The 21392-nt window shown below is 34.6% G+C and overlaps 3 protein-coding genes and 1 pseudogene across 3 annotated transcripts; 1 reads left to right on the top strand and 3 right to left on the bottom strand.

The window, feature by feature from the left end:
- Positions 1-750: 750 nt before the first annotated feature.
- LOC145050756 (large ribosomal subunit protein uL2mz, N-terminal part pseudogene) lies at positions 751-3040 on the bottom strand (annotated as a pseudogene).
- A 554-nt stretch (positions 3041-3594) lies between these two features.
- Positions 3595-6811, top strand: LOC145054929 (NADH--cytochrome b5 reductase 1-like). The gene is made up of 11 exons (XM_079003194.1): positions 3595-3731; positions 3813-3845; positions 4561-4686; positions 4815-4956; positions 5385-5475; positions 5584-5661; positions 5819-5899; positions 5988-6077; positions 6153-6218; positions 6419-6505; positions 6615-6811. Exons 3-11 carry the CDS (start codon positions 4584-4586, stop codon positions 6705-6707), a joined length of 831 nt encoding a protein of 276 aa, XP_078859320.1. The 5' UTR covers positions 3595-3731; positions 3813-3845; positions 4561-4583; the 3' UTR covers positions 6708-6811.
- Positions 6812-7673: 862 nt separating this feature from the next.
- Positions 7674-10564, bottom strand: LOC145054928 (ELMO/CED-12 family protein). The gene is made up of 10 exons (XM_079003193.1): positions 10295-10564; positions 9624-9797; positions 9432-9534; positions 9236-9348; positions 9068-9136; positions 8845-8960; positions 8701-8755; positions 8251-8371; positions 7970-8112; positions 7674-7907 (listed from the first exon to the last, which is right to left on the bottom strand). The coding sequence occupies exons 2-10, from the start codon at positions 9765-9767 to the stop codon at positions 7806-7808; spliced, it is 966 nt and encodes a 321-aa protein (XP_078859319.1). The 5' UTR covers positions 9768-9797; positions 10295-10564; the 3' UTR covers positions 7674-7805.
- An 8337-nt stretch (positions 10565-18901) lies between these two features.
- Positions 18902-20180, bottom strand: LOC145054927 (DnaJ/Hsp40 cysteine-rich domain superfamily protein). Its single transcript, XM_079003192.1, has 3 exons — positions 19787-20180; positions 19249-19510; positions 18902-19101 (listed from the first exon to the last, which is right to left on the bottom strand). Exons 1-3 carry the CDS (start codon positions 19958-19960, stop codon positions 19034-19036), a joined length of 504 nt encoding a protein of 167 aa, XP_078859318.1. The 5' UTR covers positions 19961-20180; the 3' UTR covers positions 18902-19033.
- Positions 20181-21392: the final 1212 nt, after the last annotated feature.

Raw genomic sequence — 21392 nt, 5'->3', positions numbered from 1 at the left:
TGGTGGTTATTTTGCAAAACAAATGTTTTTAGGTTGTTTCCTTTAAATTTACATCAAATTATGTTTAGTTTTAACAATATCTGTAAAATCTTCCATTATAACCGTGTTAGTGAATACCTTTTAATTATGTATTAATATTGCCAAAAAATATAAATTTACAAAAACAACCTAATTTCTTAACGACTTAGCCAAAAATAACCAACAAAACAAGAGATGACACTAACACACATCACCTCCTTGTTTGGCATGGTTTCTTGTTTGTGGTTTCGTCAAATGGGTTGCACTTTCGTGGCCCATTAGTCCAATATAATTAAACCCTAAATTTTTTTACCTCATTTGTCACACTCAATGATACAATAATTATGTGTCTTTGATGGTTGAAAAAGACGTTCCATAAAACAATGTTTCAAGTAATCTTATATATAGTTTTTTTTATCATGCTAGCCGTTTACCCGCGCCAAGCGCTGGGTGCGGATATTTTATTCAAAAATTAAATTGTAGAGACGATTAATTTTTTTGCACAAATAGTTCACTACATATAAACAATTATCAATATAATTAAATTAATAATATATAAATATACACTCTTGATTACAAACCCGGTTATGTCAAACTGTGCAAATGTTAAAATAATATTATATAAATATACACTGTTGATTACAAACCCGATTAAATATTTGTTTTTTTCAGTATAATTATGATTTATGTTGTTTTTTTGTCACAACAAACAGGTAACAGATAAATCGACACTTAGGTAGCCAATATATAACTCACAGGAGCTCGATCCACTCCAAATTTCCCATCTTTTTCTACCTTTTCACTTTCTCTCACCTTTGACTTTGACTCTGACTCATTAACAACCCCTAAAATCCCCCTTTGTCTCAAACTCTCCCAAGAAACAACAGCTTTCGTTTCATCTTATGCCCCCACACAACATTATCCTTATCCTACCTTTTTACCTCATTAAGCAACAGACTTTCATTCTCTTTCACATCATCTTTCATTCTTGGAACAAAAAATTCCGGTTTTGCCCCTGCCACCACCATTCTTGGAACACCCAACACGTTCACAAACGAATAAGGAGCATCATGTCTTTTTTTTCCCATTTAAAGATGAAAAAGCAGACAAGAAAACATCCTTAACATTTCTCATGTGGGTCCCCGTTTGACTTTGACTTTGACTACTCAAGGTCCTACTACCTTTTGAAAGTCCAACCAATACATGATCTGTTTTAGGCCTTAAAGATTCCACCTTTTTGTCTTCTAACATTCCGGGAATTGAAGAGAATGAAAACTAACCTTTGATGAAGATGGAGGGTAGGATATTGGGGGGTGGGGTGAAGTTTTTTTGGAGGGAGTTCGACTTTTTTCGGGCGGTCAACGGCTGCCCCTTCGACCCATCTGACCACTGCGATCCGTGAAGTGCGATTTGAGTCGTATTCGATTCGTTCAACTACACCTATTGATGAAGTGTTGCGTTTTAGGTCAACTGTTATTTGTGATCGTTTTGCCCCTCCCCCTCTGTGGAAAATTGTGATACGACCCTTTGAATTTCTACCTGCTGACTTGTCTTTACCTGTAACGAATTGCCTAAGTGGCCTTTCAGAGCTCACATTTTGAGCACTGTAGGAATATGATAAAGTCAGTAAAACTGTTTTTGTTTGGATAAATCATAGATGAATTTCAGATAACAATATAATCAGTAATGTTCAAATCCTAAGCACCACATCTCTACAATCAAATTAAGAAAGTTGGAAATGACATCTCTCTAGTAGTGATTATCCATCTTGAATTGAAAATATGTAGCTTTAAATACCAATTTCTTTTTACTTTATCAGCATGTGATTCATTCTTTCAATATATTAGCATTTTTACATGTACAAATAAGTGTTTACTGAAATGTACATGAAAAAAATCAACTCTTTTTATTTAAAAGAGTATACCAGGGTCTAGGAATGCCAAAGAAAGTTTCGCTTCTGATGTCAAAAATGTTGTTTCTTATTGTAAAATTGAAGTTAGGGTTTAACAAGAAGAGCAACAAGCAAACAAATTAAAAAAGTCACCTGTTTCATCAGCAATTCATAAAACACGTGTTTTCAGCATTACTATTACCAAATTAACACTCTGAGAGAACCAATATCCCAGCAAAGCTGAAACCTCAAAATAGAACTTTGCCTTGGGTGACTACCGATACCCTTAAGCATTTTGACCTTATACAGACGTGAGTATTGAGGCTAGTGACACACAGATGACACTCGAACATGTAATAATTTGAAAGAGCTAGGTTTGACATCAAAACTGGAACAAAGAATCTGTATTTGCACATTAATTTCGACATCAAATTCAATCTTCATTGAGCCCCTTTTTCAGATTCATTTCTCTTGAACATGACAATTTTAACTTCGAATTTGCATTTAAAAAAAAAAACTTACGGCTGATAGAGTGCTTGGATCTCATCTGAAAGCTGCTAATCCTCGAAGTAATCTCAAGCGAGTTGTGCGAGCGTAGAGGACAGATGAGATAAAGAGAGAGCGTGGTGGCTTCCTGTCACCGAAAAAGTGTTGCGAAAGCACAGTAGGTGGCGGCGACGACGATCAGATACAGATACAGTGAGTGGTGATTCACTACCGATGGTGATGATGACGATGAGTTAGGCGGATGAGGTGCGATGTCGGCTTTTCAAAATAGGGTTTTTGCTATTTGTTTGAGGGAAAATGCGAGTGTAGAGGATAGAGGAGAAAAATAGTATGTTTACTTTTTTGATTCAATTTATGAAACGTCAATGTTAATGTCATTAATTTGTCAAATGAAAATGTGAATATTTAATGCAATTAATTTGTAAAACGGAAATGTGATAGGAGTATTAAAATGTATGAATAAACTGATTGTATATTATGTAGTAGGTGTAGTACCTCTTAAATTTCAAGAAATAAGCAATATCCTTAATAATATAGTAAAGATAAAGATAAGTTGAAATTTAGAAATAATTTGTATAAGATTTGCATGGGAATCTGAAAAAAAAAGATGAATGAAACCGTCATCTCCGATGGTACAAGTCTTTAATTCGTAGAAGATGCATCAACGACTTGTACATGCACATACAACTTAAGAGAAAACCCCAAACCACTTAAGAGGAAACCTCACACCACTTGAGAGAAAAACACAAATGACTATATGACATCGCGATTTCGTGTCCTCGAAAATGTGCAAAATGTTTTTTTAATTTTTTTAATTTTTTATAAATAACATGAAATCGAAAGTGAGATGATGATTTTGTAGACGAGTTGACGAAACCACATGCATGCGTATATGGTTTCCTTGGCTATTTTTGGCAACCCTATTTTTTTTTTACAAATTTTTACTAAATTACTAAAAAATTAGACTATCTATGTAAATTTCTTTAAAAAAAATCATTTATCAAGGTTGGTTGAGTAAAGTGGAAACCATAAATAAACATTAAAGTTTGGTCAAATGTGGGTGGCACTTCAATACTTCAACTAATTGGTCCTTTTTTTTAATTAATTTATTTTTTGTTGCTAAAAAAGGCTGCTAGGGATCAAAAACCACGGGCGACGATTGCACCATTTGGTGTAGTGTTAGTGGGGTAGTAGGTACGGTGAGTGACATACATATATTATAGTTCCTCCAAAACCCCCCATCATTGACCCTTTGGATTCATCATCTACTCTATTTCTGGCTTCTTTCCTCCCCACTTCATTCCCACACCCTCTGGTATGTTACGTCCTTCTTCCACCTGTTCTGATTCTTCGCAGATCTGTTTCAAAACTTATTATTGTTTTTGTTTACTTTCAGGTTGTGGATCACTAACTGGTGGAGAAATTTGAGGTAATGCTACTCCTCTATGGTTTCTGTCGGATTATTTGATAACTGGATTTGATGTATCAACGCTTAAGAAAGTTGATTTTGATTCAGAAGTTGTTACGAAAAAGCGTCATGATCTATGTGCACATTTAGGATATTAATTCGGAATCAAAGCAGTTTTCTGCATCCTCACCTTTAGTATTCCAACTAATTACATTCTTCTATTCGGAGGTGAATGGTTTAGGGAATCGACACGATTTCTGATTTCCTTTTACGCGATAACTGATGTGTCTTCTTCCAAAATGTGGATTTGATTTCGTAAATTACTAATAGTTTAACACTTGAGTTTACATCTTTATGAAATATACATGCATATAAAGTTTTCACACGATTATGTATCTGAAATCTCTGCATTTCATTTGTTAAGTTAGAGTACAGAATCTGCATAAATTTGATCTGGTAGAAAGAAGGTTCGGATCCAAGGGTAATAAGTGGTTTGCATTGTGTGTTTGTGACATAAAATTGATTTGTTGTCATGTTATCATTCAAAGAAACTTGTAAAAATAAATTGCAAAACAAAAAACACATTGTTCTTGTGGAGAAGTAATGATAGATAATATGCTTTTGGTTTCATCAACGAAACTTGAAAATCTGAAGATGCTACAAGTAGCATCTATTTATCATCCCAACAACCTATTTTTTTATACTGATATATTTTTTAAAATTGATCCCCCATTAGGTTCTTTGCCTAATTGCTGAGCAATGGAGTTCTTGCAAGCGCCTGAGATCCAAATTGGCATTGGTTTTGCTGTTGTCATTGTTACCCTTGTTGCTTTCATCCTTTTCTCCTCCAAGAAAACCAAAGGTTCATCATACTCCATAAACTCACTTTATTTTATTATTTTTATTCCAAGTTCCATTTTGTCTCATGGGTTCCATCTGGTTTATCTGAAAGACTAAATCATAAGTTTATGTGTTGTTGTGAACAAACAGGGTCCATAGATCCTGAAAATTTTAAGCAATTCAAGCTTGTTAAGCGCACACAACTTAGCCATAATGTGGCCAAGTTCAGATTTGCTCTTCCTACACCTACTTCAGTCTTGGGACTTCCTATTGGACAGCATATTAGTTGCAGGTATTGATAGCAAACTGGTTTCTCCATTTCAAATTTTCACCAAAATTGACATGAAATTCTACAATTCTCCAGAAATTAATTATGGTACATGGGAATAATCTTGGCTGAATGCAAGAAACACAATTTACTTTTGTTTATTTGTGTTTTATAACTTTCATTTCTTTCTGTTACAGAATTATGCTTTCAGTTCTTTTTTTTTTAAGGGATTTTGTTTTTAAAATCTACCCAAATCTATCAGTGTAGAGTTTTCATAGTACAATGCTGAAAAAGAAAGAACAATAGTAGGATGCTATAATAAACAAATCAATGAAAGTACATTGCTTTTTCTGCTATTAAACATTTAAATTTTGATCTCAAAATGCATATACATAAAGGAATGTTTCTTTTTTTTACTAATCAATTTGCTTGTTTTGTATTTGATCCTTTAGGGGTACAGATGGACAAGGTGAAGAGGTTATTAAACCATACACTCCAACCACTTTGGATTCTGATGTTGGATATTTTGAGCTTGTTATTAAGGTACATAATATATTATACAAATTTGTTTACACTTTACACTTATCATTTACGTTATATATGCATTTTGTGTTTTCATATAAATCATCATATTGTGATGTGTAAATGTAGATGTATCCACAAGGTAGGATGTCCCATCACTTCAGAGAGATGCGTGAAGGTGACTATATGGCTGTAAAGGGACCTAAGGTAAATCAAGTCATTTATACTTTTTCTATGTCTTTCTATTTTTTTCTTTTCTATAAATTTATGTTTAATGATGAATTGAAACTAATCTAATTTGTAAGTAAGTTTATTTATTTGTTTTGGACTTGAGCTTTAAAATATTGTAAATTACATTTTACAGGGGCGTTTTAGGTATCAACCAGGTCAGGTTAGAGCATTCGGAATGATTGCTGGTGGATCTGGCATCACTCCAATGTTTCAGGTGTTTATTTATTTATTTTAAACCTTATCAAGTCCTTTATTTTAAAAAAATAAATAAATAAATATATATTTTGTGTTGATAATGTTAGGTTGCTAGGGCTGTTCTTGAAAACCCTTCAGACAAGACAAAAGTGTATCTCATCTATGCTAATGTCACATCTGATGACATCCTTCTTAAGGCAAGTAATTATATATACATAGTTTTAGTTTCTTATATTTAAATAATTTGATGATGGATTAATTACCACTTACAGGAAGAACTGGAGGGACTTACTTCTAATTACCCTGACCGCTTCAAAGTTTACTATGTATTGAATCAGGTAAGTATTCTTTTAATTAGTAACAAAACTAAAAAAAAAAAAACTATAATGAAGAAATGAATTGAAAGTAGGTTGCTGTTTGTTGCATTGAATTGAACCCTAATAATTGAAATGTAGAATGAATCTTTCATTTTTGGGTTTATTATAAAATATAAATATAAATTAAAAGCAAGGGCCTGGTTGGTTTTGTACTTGTGTAGCCACCAGAGGGATGGACAGGTGGCGTTGGGTTTGTATCAAAGGAAATGATCCAAGACCATTTACCTGCACCTGCATCTGATATCAAGGTATCCTATTCTATTCCTTTCATTCAAACATGCTTTCAAATATTTATTCAACAGTGGTTAAAAAATAAAAACCAAAAACTAAATAAAATCATATTTTGTGTATGAACAGATTTTACGGTGTGGGCCACCACCAATGAACAAGGCGATGGCTAGTCATCTTGAAGCTTTGGGATATGAATCAGATATGCTATTCCAATTCTAAATCCAAAACCTCCTATTGAGATTTGAGATTTTGTTTGTTGTATTTGGGATTTTGTTAGTGGGATTTCTATCTAGTTGAATAAAATTTAGTTTTTCCACCTCTAATTGATTGACTGATGCACTAACTAAGATGGTTCGTGATTGTGAATTGTTAGCATGCAAACTCAAACATACGAGATGCTTAGGTGAAAAGCCTCTTTTAAATCCTTCTTTCTGCACCAAGTTAAAATGAAACGCTAATATCCAGGTTTAAGTCGTTCATTTAGGTCAAATCTTGATGTGGTTTTTCATTCTTTACTTTCACAACTTTTCTATAGGTGTTGAATTGTTGCCCCTGGCTAGGGGTGTTCATTTGGATGGATCGTTTGATCCAATCCAATCAAGTGAACTCAAATTGATTTCGGTTCTCAAAACATGGATCCTAATAGTCCAAATTATATTCAAATCCGATCCGATTGTTGGATTGGTTTTTATAATTCGGTTTTCAAAAACCAAAATATTTTAAAAACAATATATAATTATAATATTATCCAACTTTACACAATAAACGAAAACAAATTATTTAGTTGTGATTTGAAGTTTATAAACAACTACTTAGTAGATATATTATAGTTAAATATTTTATAGATAGAAAACTTTTGAGAGGAAATGTATATTAATGTTTTTTTTATCACGTGAAACATTTTGAACCTATTTGAAAAAATAAATTACAAAATTAATAAATAATTATTCGGTTTTTTAGATTATTCAGTTCATATTTTATAAACCAAAACCAATTCGAAATCCAAAATAATAATTCGATTTTGTTGAAAACCAATCCAAAAATCCGAATATCGGAACCAAATAGTCCAATTGGACAATTCGGTTTTATCCAATTAGTGAACAACCCTCGTTGCCCCTCAAACTTTGGTTGAGGGTTCAGATGAGGGGTGGGTTGGAAGAATAACAGTTATATATGAAAGTCATAGAGACAAGTCCTGATTTAAATTCATTTGCATTTACGTTTGTACAAATTTGAGACCACAAAATTGGCCTTTACATTCCCCTTCTCTTTTGTGAGAAATTCAAATCACTTTACAACCTGGGCAATCTTAACATTTCATCGTTTTAACATATTATACGCTGGTAAATCTTTGACACTTGTGACATCTTCAAGTGACAGTTCTCGCTCCAGTTGCATTCTTGTGGATTTCATAACCTCCTGCAAAATGCAACAATTTTAGTTTTGAGTAAAAAAAAAAACAATATTAAAAATTTGCTCACATTGAATTCCATATATGAAGCACGTTTGGCAAGCCAATGAGCATCCATGAGCTTAAAGGCAACACAGTACAGCTCATCAAATGCCAACTCATCGTTACTCAGAAATTCCAAAAACCGTATCCCTGACATAGATGTTGGCTTTCCTGCAAATCATCATAAATCTCTTAATACAACTTAATAGAGAAAGTCAAAAATGAGGGTCAACTTTTTAAATATATCATAATTCATAATTTGCAAATTAAGGTACACCAAATTTTGGATATATTAATTATGTTATGTACCTGATTGAAGTTCCAACAATTGCACCAACATGAAAGAAATATTGATGCCAGCTACAGCAAAAGGATACTCCCATTCAGATCTATCTCCTTCATTTTTGTTTAGAAGGTTCTGGAATGCTTCCTGTTCATGTTCATATAATGAAAATTTTTTTATGAATAGTATGTTTACGAATCGACAAACCACCTCCTAAAGTGAGGGAAAAGACACTTTTACCATTTGTGTCGTAACTTTTTACAATTTTGACCTCATTTACTTTTAGGCTAAATGCATGAAATAGCAACTTTAATCAACTTATTTGGTGTCTTTCTTAAAAATCTACCTAATTATAGCAATGAAAATCACTTTATATTTATATGACACAGTTACAATTGAGTAATTTTGCAAAGTAAAATGCTGTAAATAATACTCCATAGTAAACATGGCCTAAATATTCAGGTAAAGAAACAAACCGGATATTTCTTGGCAAAGAAGATAAGATTCTCTAGAGATATAAATCCTCCACCCCTGCAAAAATAGCATTCAAATTTATTTATTAAAATATTTAAAGCATAAAACTTTTGTTACATGGACTTTAACAATGTTATTAATATTACCTGAAGTCTGTAGAAGGATCAGATCCTTGCCACCCCATCTCTTTCCATACCTCTGATTTAAGCCCTGGGAGTTCCCTATTTGGATAAGCTGACCTCCATAATTGTCTTAATGCATCCTGCCACCCAAATTATTCTATCAAATTCTAAGAAAAACAAAAATCCACATATATCCACCAATAAATGAGCCTCCTTTTTCAACAAAAACAAGAAACAAGATACTTACTTGATGCTCCAAACATGAACCATCAAAAGGGACTTCCAATCTTTTCTGCAGACTTCTCAATCTTGCCTCCTACCCAAGAGAAGAAGAAAAGTAACAAATGAATTCAGTATTTTCCTTGTTTCATGATATATTTCATTGTGTATTTTTTCTTATTGATTTTATTTATACTTGTAATGGAGTAAGTAATGGTGGAAGAAACTTCTTTGTTGGGCCACTTCCTGTTGTTGAAGGCAAAGTCCAAATCCTTGCAATAAATGATCCGGATCCAAGTAGAACTCTTGCTACAAGAAACAAAATGGAAATTTTCTCATCAATTAAAACTGAACATTAGAAAAAAAAGGATTCTTCAAGTAATAACTCATACCTAACCATTGTGCCCATTCTGAAAGTATATTAGAGAACAGAAATGCCCAGTGGAGGTTTTCTTTTCTTTTTTCATCATACATAATATCTTCATACGTTTGTACCTAAAAAACAAAGATTAGATACCCATGATAAATATCATATTATATATTGTGATGAAAAGGAAATTGGGAAGATGAAATCATGAAAGCACCTGTAATTCTTTAGCCTTGTTGTCATCGTTATTCCCAAGTAAAGGTTCATTTAGGTCATCCAAATCTGCACCTATTAAATGCTCATGTTTTTTACCACCGACATCTCCATGATGGAGTCGTCTCCTTATCGTTCGTGATGTCATTAGTCCTAGTATGTTTAATCTGTCTGACGCCTGTTCAATTTTATCATGAAACCACGATTTTAAGTTTCAATTTTATATGCTCAGAAGCTAATGTAGAACTAGGTTCATAATCTTTAACTTCTGAAGTCAAACTACATATCTCAAAATCCAAATTTGATATGGATTGTGAACTGTATGCCCAAATTGATTAGAAAATCTTTCTATTTGTGATGAAAATTCACCAGCAATTATATTTTACTTGAAGATCTAGAGCAATTCATACGAACTTCGAAGTAAAAATTCACTAGGGTTGACATAAGTATACGACTTCGGAAGGTGTACTTGATATGTTATTAATCATCGACCAATTCACTAGGGTTGACATTAGTATACGACTTCGGAAGGTGTACTTTGATATGTTCTTAATCATTGACCAAATAGTCTTTCCTCAAAAGCAAAATTATGATTCGGGCATGACGAGTTAACGATAAATCAATTTCAATTTAATGCGATTAACAGGTGATGATATGATCAAGAATGGATCTTACCTTGAAGGGAGAGAAGCGGATCGGTGAAACCCAAATCGAGTTCCAGGGAAATTATATCGAGGGAGTTAGGTGAAGAGTAAGAAACGAGGCGAAGAACACCCTTTCTCTCTTTCCCTCCCTGTCTCTCCCTAGGCGAAGCGTCAGAAGAAGGAACAGAGACTTCCGATCCTTTCTTTACATGTACTTCACGTTTCTGGACGTCAGCCTAAAATGTTATTTCTTCGAAACAGGGCACACCGCAAAATCAGCGAATTTCGTTAACACCGACTTGATTGAAATGGATGGGTTTGGTTCGGTTTCCATAAAAACCATGGATCAAACGTTTATATCAATCAACTTTTATAGTTTTTTTTTTTAGCCAATGACTTTTCATTTAACTTTCTAATTAACTTGGATTTTATTGAAGATTATCACTTTGATCCAAAAAAAATTTAACCGACGTCAAAGGTCTAAAGTTTTTATTTTCTTATGAGTTTTAGTTTGTTTTGAATTTTTTTAATTACAATTTTCCTACTCATTAAATTCATTTTCTATTTTTTTAAATTTTGTTATATTTCTAATTTAAAATTAAACAAAAAAAAGTGTGTTATCATCCATTCACCCCCCCCCCCCATCTTTTTTCCCTCCGGTAACCACCACCACCACCACCACCGGTCACCTTCTTCACCGTAGCTCGCCGCCTCCACCTCTCACATTTTCAAGTTTAAGTTTGAGTCCTATTGTCTTGTAACCAAGAGTGGCTATTCCAAATGAAGATAGAGAGAGGGAGAGAGAAAGGGAGCTTGGGAGGGAGTGAGAAACCCTTGTCGATCGGCCATCATGTGTAGATCTATAAATACCACCACCACCACCGGCGTCGGAAAAGTAAAGAGACGAACTCAAGCCACAGATATTGGTGGCAAAGGGTTTCCGATGAAGAAGAAGAAGGATCATTGTTTGGGAAACCCTAACTCGTCTATACTCGTTAGTCTGAAACCCTAACTTGTCGGATCTGAAAACCCTAACTAGTCGTTGTCCTTAGTTGGCCAAATCGTTGCTCTACGTCGGCCTTTAGGTCTGACGAAGAAAGATGGAGAGAGACAAGGCTCGACGGAGACGGAGGCGATGTTTGTGGCTCGTTCCAGACAAAGCGAACTTTACAGATCTGGACTAAGGCGACGAGATTAGAGATCAGATCAAGATCAAGGGTTTACAGATGGACGAGGATGCTATTCTTTGTCCCAAACGAAGAAGACGATGGTGGTCTATGGTAGGCGGTGGCGACAACGTTATGGTGAGAGAAAGAGGAGGTCTGACGAGTGGCCTTCGTCGGAGCCAGAGATCCAATGATATGTTTGCAGGTTTAGGAGGTCTGATGTATAATTAAAAAATGAAAATATAAAAGGCGAAATCTTCATTTTAAAAAATTCAAAACAAATTGGACCAAACTCGCAACAAAATGAAAACTTTGGAACTCCGATGCTAGTCCATACATTTTTGGACCAAAGTGACGATTTTCAGCTAACCACAGGGACCGTTTGTGTACTTTTGTCTTTTTTCTTCTGATTTCCTTATTTTTAAATGAAACTCAAAGGAAAATCCTTATTTTTGCAAAGTTTATATTGTTTTATCCAAAGTTCATTTTCTTTCGGTTTTACTCCATAATTTTTATACAACTTGTTGACTTTACTCATCTTACTTTCTTTCACTTTAACATGGGTGATCGCCTCTCCCCACAAACCACCCATTTTGGTATGGAACTCAAGTCGATAAACACACACAATTTGAAAAGAGTCGATGGACACACACATACACACCATCACAACCCCTCTTATCACCAACCAATCTTGCTTTGGAACTCAAGAATACAATTAACATACATATCGTTTCTGGATTTTTGATTTTCTACAAATCATTTGAGTGTTTGTGTGTCTACATCCAGATTAAAAACTCAGATATGCAAATCATGATGAATGATGATCATTTGATTTATGGAAAAAAGATTAACAAAAACAACATGTTGATATATGTTTAAGAAGACACCTAATTTTAAAATTCAAACATGGGTTCTTGTGTTCTTGATCAAGAAAGAGGATAACGAATTACAAAAAACCTTCACATGACTTCATATACCACCTTATGACTTCATATACCACCTGACGCCGTATATGGTGGCTCCGATGGTGGAGCCCACGTCAACTCCACGCTGGAGAGGATACATGCTATCAGATGAGGTCTGAAGAAATCTGATTTGGGATTTCTATGGCGTCATGTAGCAAAGCAGGGAGAGAGGGGTTGGCGTGGGGTGGGATAATTCCGGTTATCATATGGTAGCAGAAGCATTTCACAGGGATCAAAGGGATATATGGAGCATGTGGTTTGCTTGGATAAAAAAGTGGGATAATTCCGGTTATCATATGCAGAGAATTATTTGGTTGAAGATATCTGGTGTTCCTGTACAGCTCTGGGATTCAAATGTTTTTACCATTATTGCTGGTAAGTTTGGAAGGGTACTTATACCTCAACAGTGTCCCAAAGATGCAATGAATTTGTCTTCTTGTAGAGTATGCATCTTATCCACTTATCAAGATGAATGTATCGATCAATGGATGAATGTTTATTGGAGAAATATGTCGTTTAAAATTAAGGTGCAAGAGGATGGAGATTGGAAACCACCGGCATGTGACATTGAAGATGATATGAATTCTGACTATGAGGTTGAAGAAGGTGAATTAGTGGAATCAGAAGCAGACGATTTTGAAAATGGATACTCGTTTGCTAAGGATCATGTTTATAAAAGGTTGGAGTTTGAGAGGGGTGATGGTAAGTCGTTGGAAGATGAGTCAGAGGTGCGTCCAGATCGGATGATTGGAGAAAAATCTGGATTCCAGGGCACGGTTGTCGAGGAGTCGATGGAAAACTTTAAAAATAATGACATTAACGGCGATGGTAGTTCCAAGATTCAAAGAATATGTGATTTGTCAAATGCTAGTACAAATGGGATATCGGATACACCTGAGGTGGATGTGGAAGTCCAGAGTAAAGGCAACCCAAGTACTCAAAATGGTTTTTTGAGTGGTATTGGCCTGGGTAATAATATTGTTCAGTTTAATGATAATGTTAATTAGATGGCATGATAATGTTAGCGGGCTTAGACAGGAGGAGTCTGGGGTCCAAATGATTCCGGATTTAAATAAGGAGGCAGACAGTGAATACTCCTTCACTCATTCTCGTGTTCATAAAGATAAAAAGGCAATGGCTTCTATGAAATTCAAAGACATAATTAGAGACGCAGCTCACAAAAAATGCAAAGCAAAGGAACTTCATTCAAAAAAAGGTGTGACATTGGATATTCCAGTAGGCAGCTCGGAGTCAATTACCTCCGGGGATTCTATCTCGATGGAAGTGGAGAAGACGATAGATGTTGGAAGATTGGTTGGCTTTCAATTAAAAGGGTCGGAAGATAGCTTGAAGACTATTATTGAAGGAGAAGGTGTTAGAATTGTAGCATAATGAATTGTATGTCCTTAAATTTGAGGGGGGCTGGTGTAGTTCGTAAGCAGGAGTGGGTGAGGGATTTGAAAAGGAGGTATGAATTAAACTTTATGTTGGTGATTTGTTGTCATCAATATTATTTAAGTGTAAAGGGGTTACTTTGTTGACCAAAGGTGATCTTGATAAATATTAAACAAGTAAGGAAGGTGTGGAGTACACACTTGTTTAAGTTTGATCAAGTTTTCAAAGTACACTGTCATTTAGGGGCGAAGCCCCTAAACGAACGGGGGTCCGGGGGCAGCGCCCCCTTGGCCCTGGCTGGGGTCGAGCTATATAGGGTATGTTGCTATATAAAAAATGCATCAGAAAAACATATTTTCAGAGAATTGACCATTGTTTGACCCTTATCCAAACTTCCGTTTTATGTCGGTTTTTACAGTTTATGACAGTTTGAAACTGTCATATGACAGTTTTCAGACAAAGATCATAAATTCGATTTTGGTCTCATTTTCTGGTACAAACGAAATAATCATCAAAGCATTCCAAATTCTTGTCTCTCTGAGTTTTATCCGATTAAAGAATTTTGGGAGTACCACCCAAATGCTTTAATTTGAAAGTGGTTTACACAATTCTCAGAATTCCAAGCCTTACTATACCCCAAATCTAACACTTTATTGGTTGTCAGGAAACACAAATGAAGGTTAGTTCTGTTGATCTTGAGCAGTTTTGGGATAACTCTACTTATGGTTGGGAGGCTGTTGATTCCTGTGGAAGATCGGGGGGGGGGGGGGGGGGGGGGGGTATTTTGTATTTGGAATCCTTTGATTTTTATGGTCTCTGATGTTGTCAAGGGAGATTATTTTATATTGTTGTCTGGTATTTGGTGTGGTATACAGGAGAAAGTAAATGTGGTAAATGTCTATGCTCCAATTGATAGGGAGGAAAGATTGTGTCTTTGGAATGAGTTAAAAGAGTTGAAGAATGTTAGAGATGGTATTTGGCTCTTCATGGAAGATTTCAATGAGGTGCGTTGTAAAGAAGACAAGACAGGTTTTCCATGTTGGTGTGTAATTCTTCAATGGAAGAATTTAATTCTTTTATAAGAGATTGTGAGCTTGTGGAGTTCAATATGTGAGGCAGGAAATTTACTTGGATGAGTCCTGGTGGAAAGAGCTTAAGCAAAATTGATCGGTTTTTGGTGAATGATTTATTCCTTGAAACTTGGACCTCTGTTGCGGTTACGGCTCTTCCAAGACTTCATTCAGATCATTGCCCTATTGTTTTGATTAGTGATTATTTGGATTTCGGGCCAATTCCTTTTAGATTTTTTAATTCGTGGTTATTACTTGACGGATTATCGGATGTGGTTCGTATATCTTGGGAAAAAAATTTAGAAAATAGGAGATATGATCTTAAGTTGCTTAAAAAATTGCAAAGGCTTAAAGGTGATATTAAGTTGTGGCGTAATAGTTTGAGATTAAAAGAAAATGAGGAGATGTCGAATTTGACTAAGAAAGTAGATTGGCTGGAATTACAGGCGGGAACTCGGCCTCTGTCTTCACTAGAGAGGGAAATGCGAAAAAATGGTTGCAAAGAATTAATGAAATTGATGATATTAAGAGGCTTGACTTAAAACAAAAGGCCAAAATAAGATGGGATGTTGACGAGATGAAAATAGCAGGTTCTTTCAAGGCATAATAAATGGAAATATTAAAAGAAATAACATAAGTGGGCTCAATATTGGGGGGGGGGGGGGGGGGGGGGAACGGATTCGATGAAGATTATGAATGAGGTCTGGAAATTTTATTCTTCAAAGTTTGATGAGAAGATCACGGTGAGACCGAAGATTATTAATAACAGATTTAAGAAAATTTCAAGCAATGATAGAGAGGATTTAGAGGTCGTTTTCAACAGAGGAAATCAAGAAGGCGATTTGGAGCTGTGGGAATGATAAAGCGTCGGGTCCGGACGGATTTACATTCAAATTCCTAAAGGAATATTGGGAAGTTCTAAAAGAGGACATTGTAAATTTTGTGAAGGAGTTTGAGGTCATGGGGAGGATAAGCAATGGTTGTAATGCTTTGTTCATATCTTTGATTACTAAAAAGTCGGATCCGTTGGTTCTCAGTGATTATAGGCCGGTTAATCTAATTGGTTGCATGTATAAGATTATCTTTAAAATTCTTGCGACGAGGCTAAAAATGATTATGAAAAAGATAATTGGATTAGAACAATCGGCTTATGTGGAAGGAAGAAGTATTTTGGATGGCCCACTCGTTATAAATGAGTTGTTTTCGTGGGCTAAAAAGAAAAAGAAGCAAGTTGTTATTTTTTTTAAAGTTGATTTTGTTAAAGCGTTTGATTCTCTTAATTGGAATTATTTGGATTCTCTCCTGGAGCAAATGAATTTTGGAGCCAAATGGAGGAGTTGGATTAGAGGGTGTTTATTATCCGGAAAAGCTTCTATCTTGGTAAATGGTTCGCCCACAAAGGAGTTTGAGATTAGGAGAGGTGTTAGACAAGGTGATCCTCTCTTTCGTTTTATTTTTATCATAGCCATGGAAGGCCTAAGTGTTTGTTTAAAGGATGCTTGTGATCATCTTATCTTTCGAGGTATTTCGTTGCCTAATAATGGTCCTATTTTGTCGCATCTTATGTATGCGGATGACGTTATGATTGTGGGGGAGTGGTCTGAGCTCAATTTTATCAACTTAAATAGGATACTTAGATGTTTTCATCTTGCCTCAGGTCTTAAAGTTAATCTCGGAAAGAGCAAAGTTTTTGGTATTGGGGTTGATAATTTGGACATTGATCGTCTAGCTAGTATTTTGCATTGTGAGCCCGGTTGCTTTCCCTTTAAATATCTTGGTCTTCCTATTGGCGCCAATATGAACCTTGTTAAAAGTTGGAATCCGATTATAGAGAAGTTCAAGAATAAGTTGTCAATATGGAAGGCTAAAAATCTTTCGTTTGGAGGTAGACTTACTCTTGTCAAATCCGTCTTGGGTAGTCTTCCTCTTTTCTATTTTGCTCTTTTTAAAGCTCCTAAGAAAGTTATTGCAGTTTTGGAAAGGCATTAGAAGGAGATTTCTTTGGGGAGGTGTTGAGAATTGTAAGAAGATCCATTGGGTTGCTTGGGAGACAATTACTCGACCAAAAAAGTTGGGTGGATTTGGTGTTGGTGATCTTAGATCGATGAACATTGCACTACTAGCAAAATGGTGGTGGAGATTTAGAGTGGAGCAAAATTCGCTTTGGTCCTCTTGTATTAGGGCATTGCATAATACTAGAGGAATTGATGGGATGGCTTTTGCAAGATGTGGGATACCGGGGCCTTGGCTGAAAATTTATCAGATAAAATGGGAGCTTGATGAATGTAATATTGGTCTTGATGATTTGTTTTGTAGGAAATTAGGAGATGGGAAACATACCCATTTTTGGAAAGATAAATGATGCGGTGATATAATTTTAAGAATGGAATTCTCGGAGTTGTATAAGATTGAAAGTGAAAAGAATTGTAAGGTCTCAGATAGGATTAATATTGGCGACGGTGTTGTTTTTCAAGGCATGTGGAAGAGATGTCCGAGAAGTGGTAGGGAGTCGGTTGAGTTGGAAAAGATGACAAGTATGGTGACATATACAACTTTATCTAGAAAGACAGATTCATGGGAGTGGAAAGCTGGAGAGTCCAACATTTTCTCTGTTAAATCTCTTAGAGATTTAATGGATAATAATTTGGATATCCATAATCATATGGGGGATTTCATTGGGTGAAATGGGTTCCAATTAAAGTGAATTGTTTTGTTTGGAGGGTGCTTTGCAATAGAATTCCGGTGGCTTGCAAGCTTGTGGAAAAATGAATTTTGTTACTTGTCACTTCTGTGGGGAAATAGAGGAATCGGTTAAGCATATTTTTACACAGTGCTCGTTCTCAAAGAAGATATGGTCTTGGTTTAGTAATTGGAGTGGCTTACTGCCTTGCATTCCCAATAATTATGATGAGCTTAAAAAAACTGTTTTGATTTCCTTAGGCATTAATAAGAAGAGACTGAAGCTCAGGCTGATGTTAATATACTCGGTGTTGTGGAGTATATGGAGAACTCGCAATGACTTTGTTTTTAAGAAGAAGAGATGTTCGCATCTCAAAACGACAGATGATATTCAAATCCTTGCTTTCAATTGGGTTAAGAATAGATCCAAGTTTAATTCTATCTCGTGGTTTAATTGGTGTATTTCTCTTTTATGCACTTGTAATTTGTAAATCTTTTTTGTGCTAGCCTCTTGTTAGTCTTTAATGCATTTGTCGTTCAAAAAAAAATTAAAATTATTAAATATTAAAGAAATTGTAAGAAATAACCTTTTTTTTATTTATTATTATTTTTTTTTTTATTTCAACATGGACCAAATCCACAACAAAACATATTGAATAGTATTTGCAGTTTTAAAACAACGAGGACCTTGCCACATTTCATGATATGCATTCTAGGTTAACAATTGAACGGGGCCTTAAGAAAAGACAATGTATAGTTGTATGTGTCGATAGGTGGCACGAGATTTGGTTATATATTTTGTACAAATGGGTACAGAATTTGAGATGCAAAGTTTTAGGTAAAATACATAAATATTCTACAACTATTATGAGTATTACCTAATTACAATATATGATAGTTGTATCTTTAAGATTATATACTTGGTTGTTAAGAATTGTAACTCTTTGCTTGTTGTGATTGTATTAGAGAATGTTTTCACTGATGATGAGTTCAGGCATGGAAATGACACAAGGTTATGCCCAATCCACAACGTATGCTTGAAACAACAAATGAAAAGGTAGTACAACATATTTTTATGGTTTTGTCTATAATAGCCTCGTTCATTCATTTCTTCCTATTAGGCTATACATCATACTTGGAAAAATCTATACAACTAAACCAATGTAATCCAAATATAAAGCAACTTTCAGAGCTATAATTGACTAGATTTTTCAACGTATGAAGTCTCTGATTAAAAAAAAAGATACAAGTACGATGGTTGAATGAAAAAAAAAAGTACAATGGTGCAATAGGATGAAACTAAAGAATGATGCTGTAATAAACAAATATAGAGAAGTACGTTGGCACATAGAAAAACCATTACTATGAGAAACAACTTTAGGCTATAAATCAAAATGTTAAATGTATGATATCTTAAAATTCAAAATTGAAAAAAAAAAAAAAAGCAAAGTTACAAGAAATTACAAAATCAAATTATGGTTGCTTCCAAATGTCTTTAGGAGACGCCACGATGCCCACGGCCACCACATTCAGAACACATGATGTTACCGGTTCCTCCACAACCTGCAACAACAAAATCAGCAAATGAAACATACACACCCTATTTGCTCTGATACCATGTTAGATATATGTGGAGTCTAAAATTGTCTCCCATATATACACATATTATATATGAGATCCAGTAACAAATTTAACAAGGGGTTTGGTTACCTAGGCATCGAACTTTGACAATGATGCCCTGACTCTCCATTATAGAGTCAACATATAGTCCAGATCCAGTGCAAGTGGCACAAAGAACAGCACCCTTGGCTTCACAACCATCACAACGCCTTTTATTCCCAATCTTCTTTTCATCTACTGACAACCCAACTGGTTTCTCAATTATCTCCTCTGGAACAGATTTATCATAACAGAAAAGGGACTCAAGACTGCTTAATCTTCTGTGCATATTCCCTACTGCATTCGATGAAGACTGCAGATCAAATATCCATCACCATCAGCTAATTTTTACACCCAATTCACATAAACTCTCATGTTTCAATTACTTTAACCAGATTATGCAAGCAATTAATTGAATAGGTAACATAAAAAATTCAGAATTTCTAGGGTTTTAATGTTAAGTAGGACTAAAGTGCTAGCTGGATTGATCTTATAACAAGGACTGTATCTGGATAATAATTTTGATTTCCTCTACAAAATGCTTCATCAATTCACAATTCTTTTGTTTATCGAAGTAAAGAATACTAACAATCTGCGAAGGAGAGGGATGAGCTGCACCATTGTCTGAGGTAGCTTTCATCTTGAGAAAGAAACGGCGTGTTGGTTTATCAGCAAAACAAATGGATTTCCCATGAAGATGTACGGAAGACGGAAGAGGAACAGATAAGCTCGCATATGGTGAAATCTTCGAAGCACACTCCATTATACGATAAAAATGATTGAATTTTTAGGGTTCCGAAGTAAGAATCGACTTATGGGGATTTCAGGAGGAGGAGAAGAGCAGTTATTGGGTTTTGGGGAGCGATCGATGATTTCTTTACCTTCCACCTCGTTGTTAACGACGAACGGATACAACTTTGATTACGTTCGACCTTCCGACGCAATTTGCAAAGCCACCTTACCAAAGAGAAGTCCACATGTTTTTCCCATATTTTAAAAAGGGAGAATTTGCCCCTCTTAATCTTCAAAATATCATATTTGCCTAGCTTAATTTCTCAATATCATATTTATCCTTCGTAAATTTACAAAATATCATATTTGCCCAAATCATTTTTTATAATGTTTTTAATATTTTATAATCATTTTTATACCTTAGAATTATTATAATAATTGAAAATTTTAACCATATTATCCTTACGTCTATGATAATGGAATGTGAACTTCTAAATTGTTTGAATGTCTCCCTCTTGACAAACGAAAAAATTCATCTTCAACCCTCTCTATAAAATGTGTATTTTGATTGTTTAGTTTTTGTTGTTATTGATTATTATCATGTTGTAGATAGATGATATTTTAGATATTATCATTGATATTTTGATGTTTAAAAAATACATATATGATATTTTGATATTTAAGAAGGGCATATATGATATTTTGATGTTAAAAAAGGATATATATATATATATATATATATATATATATATATATATATATATATATATGATATTTTGAAATTTTATGAAGGGTAAATATGATATTTAGAAATTTTATGAAGGGCAAATATGATATTTAGAAATTAAGATGGGTAAATATGATATTTTGATGTTTAAGAAGGATATATATGAAATTCTCCCTTTTAAAAAAGGCCATCCTTCTTTTGTTATTGCATTAAGCCACAAAAACTAATTTTTTTTTTTTTTTTTTTAGTGAGGGTGATAAAGGGCTTTTATGAAATCGAGAGAAGGGATAATCACTTGTAAGGGTAATTAGTTTCAGCTTTTATACACATTTAGTCATAAAATTTATTTTTGTGTTCTATATACCTTTGAGCTTTTGAAACTGTTCAAAAAAAAAATACTTATATAACCGTGTGTAACGACCCAATTTTTACGTCCAAAAATTTCGTTTAAATTAAGTGGTTTGTAAAACATTTGTAGTAAAACATCATCCGATCATATCATTTCATAAAACATATGTCGTGTCTGAAATCCCAAAACATGAAAATAATAATAATGTCAGAGTACAATCCCAGAACATCTCATAATGCGGAAAACCAATAAGTGTGTGTATGATGTGACGCTACCGCGCCAACTCCTTCCCCTTCGCTGAAGAGGTACCTGAAACAAAAACTGAAAACTGTAAGCACGAAGCTTAGTGAGTTCCCCCATCGTACCACATACCATACAATCATAACA

The sequence above is a fragment of the Lactuca serriola genome, chromosome 5, assembly GCF_051521515.1.
Source record: "Lactuca serriola cultivar US96UC23 chromosome 5, Lser_US96UC23_V15, whole genome shotgun sequence".
Classification (NCBI taxonomy): domain Eukaryota; kingdom Viridiplantae; phylum Streptophyta; class Magnoliopsida; order Asterales; family Asteraceae; genus Lactuca; species Lactuca serriola.
The sequence above is the reverse complement of the archived record's forward strand: the minus strand, read 5'-3'. Positions and strand labels throughout refer to the sequence as shown.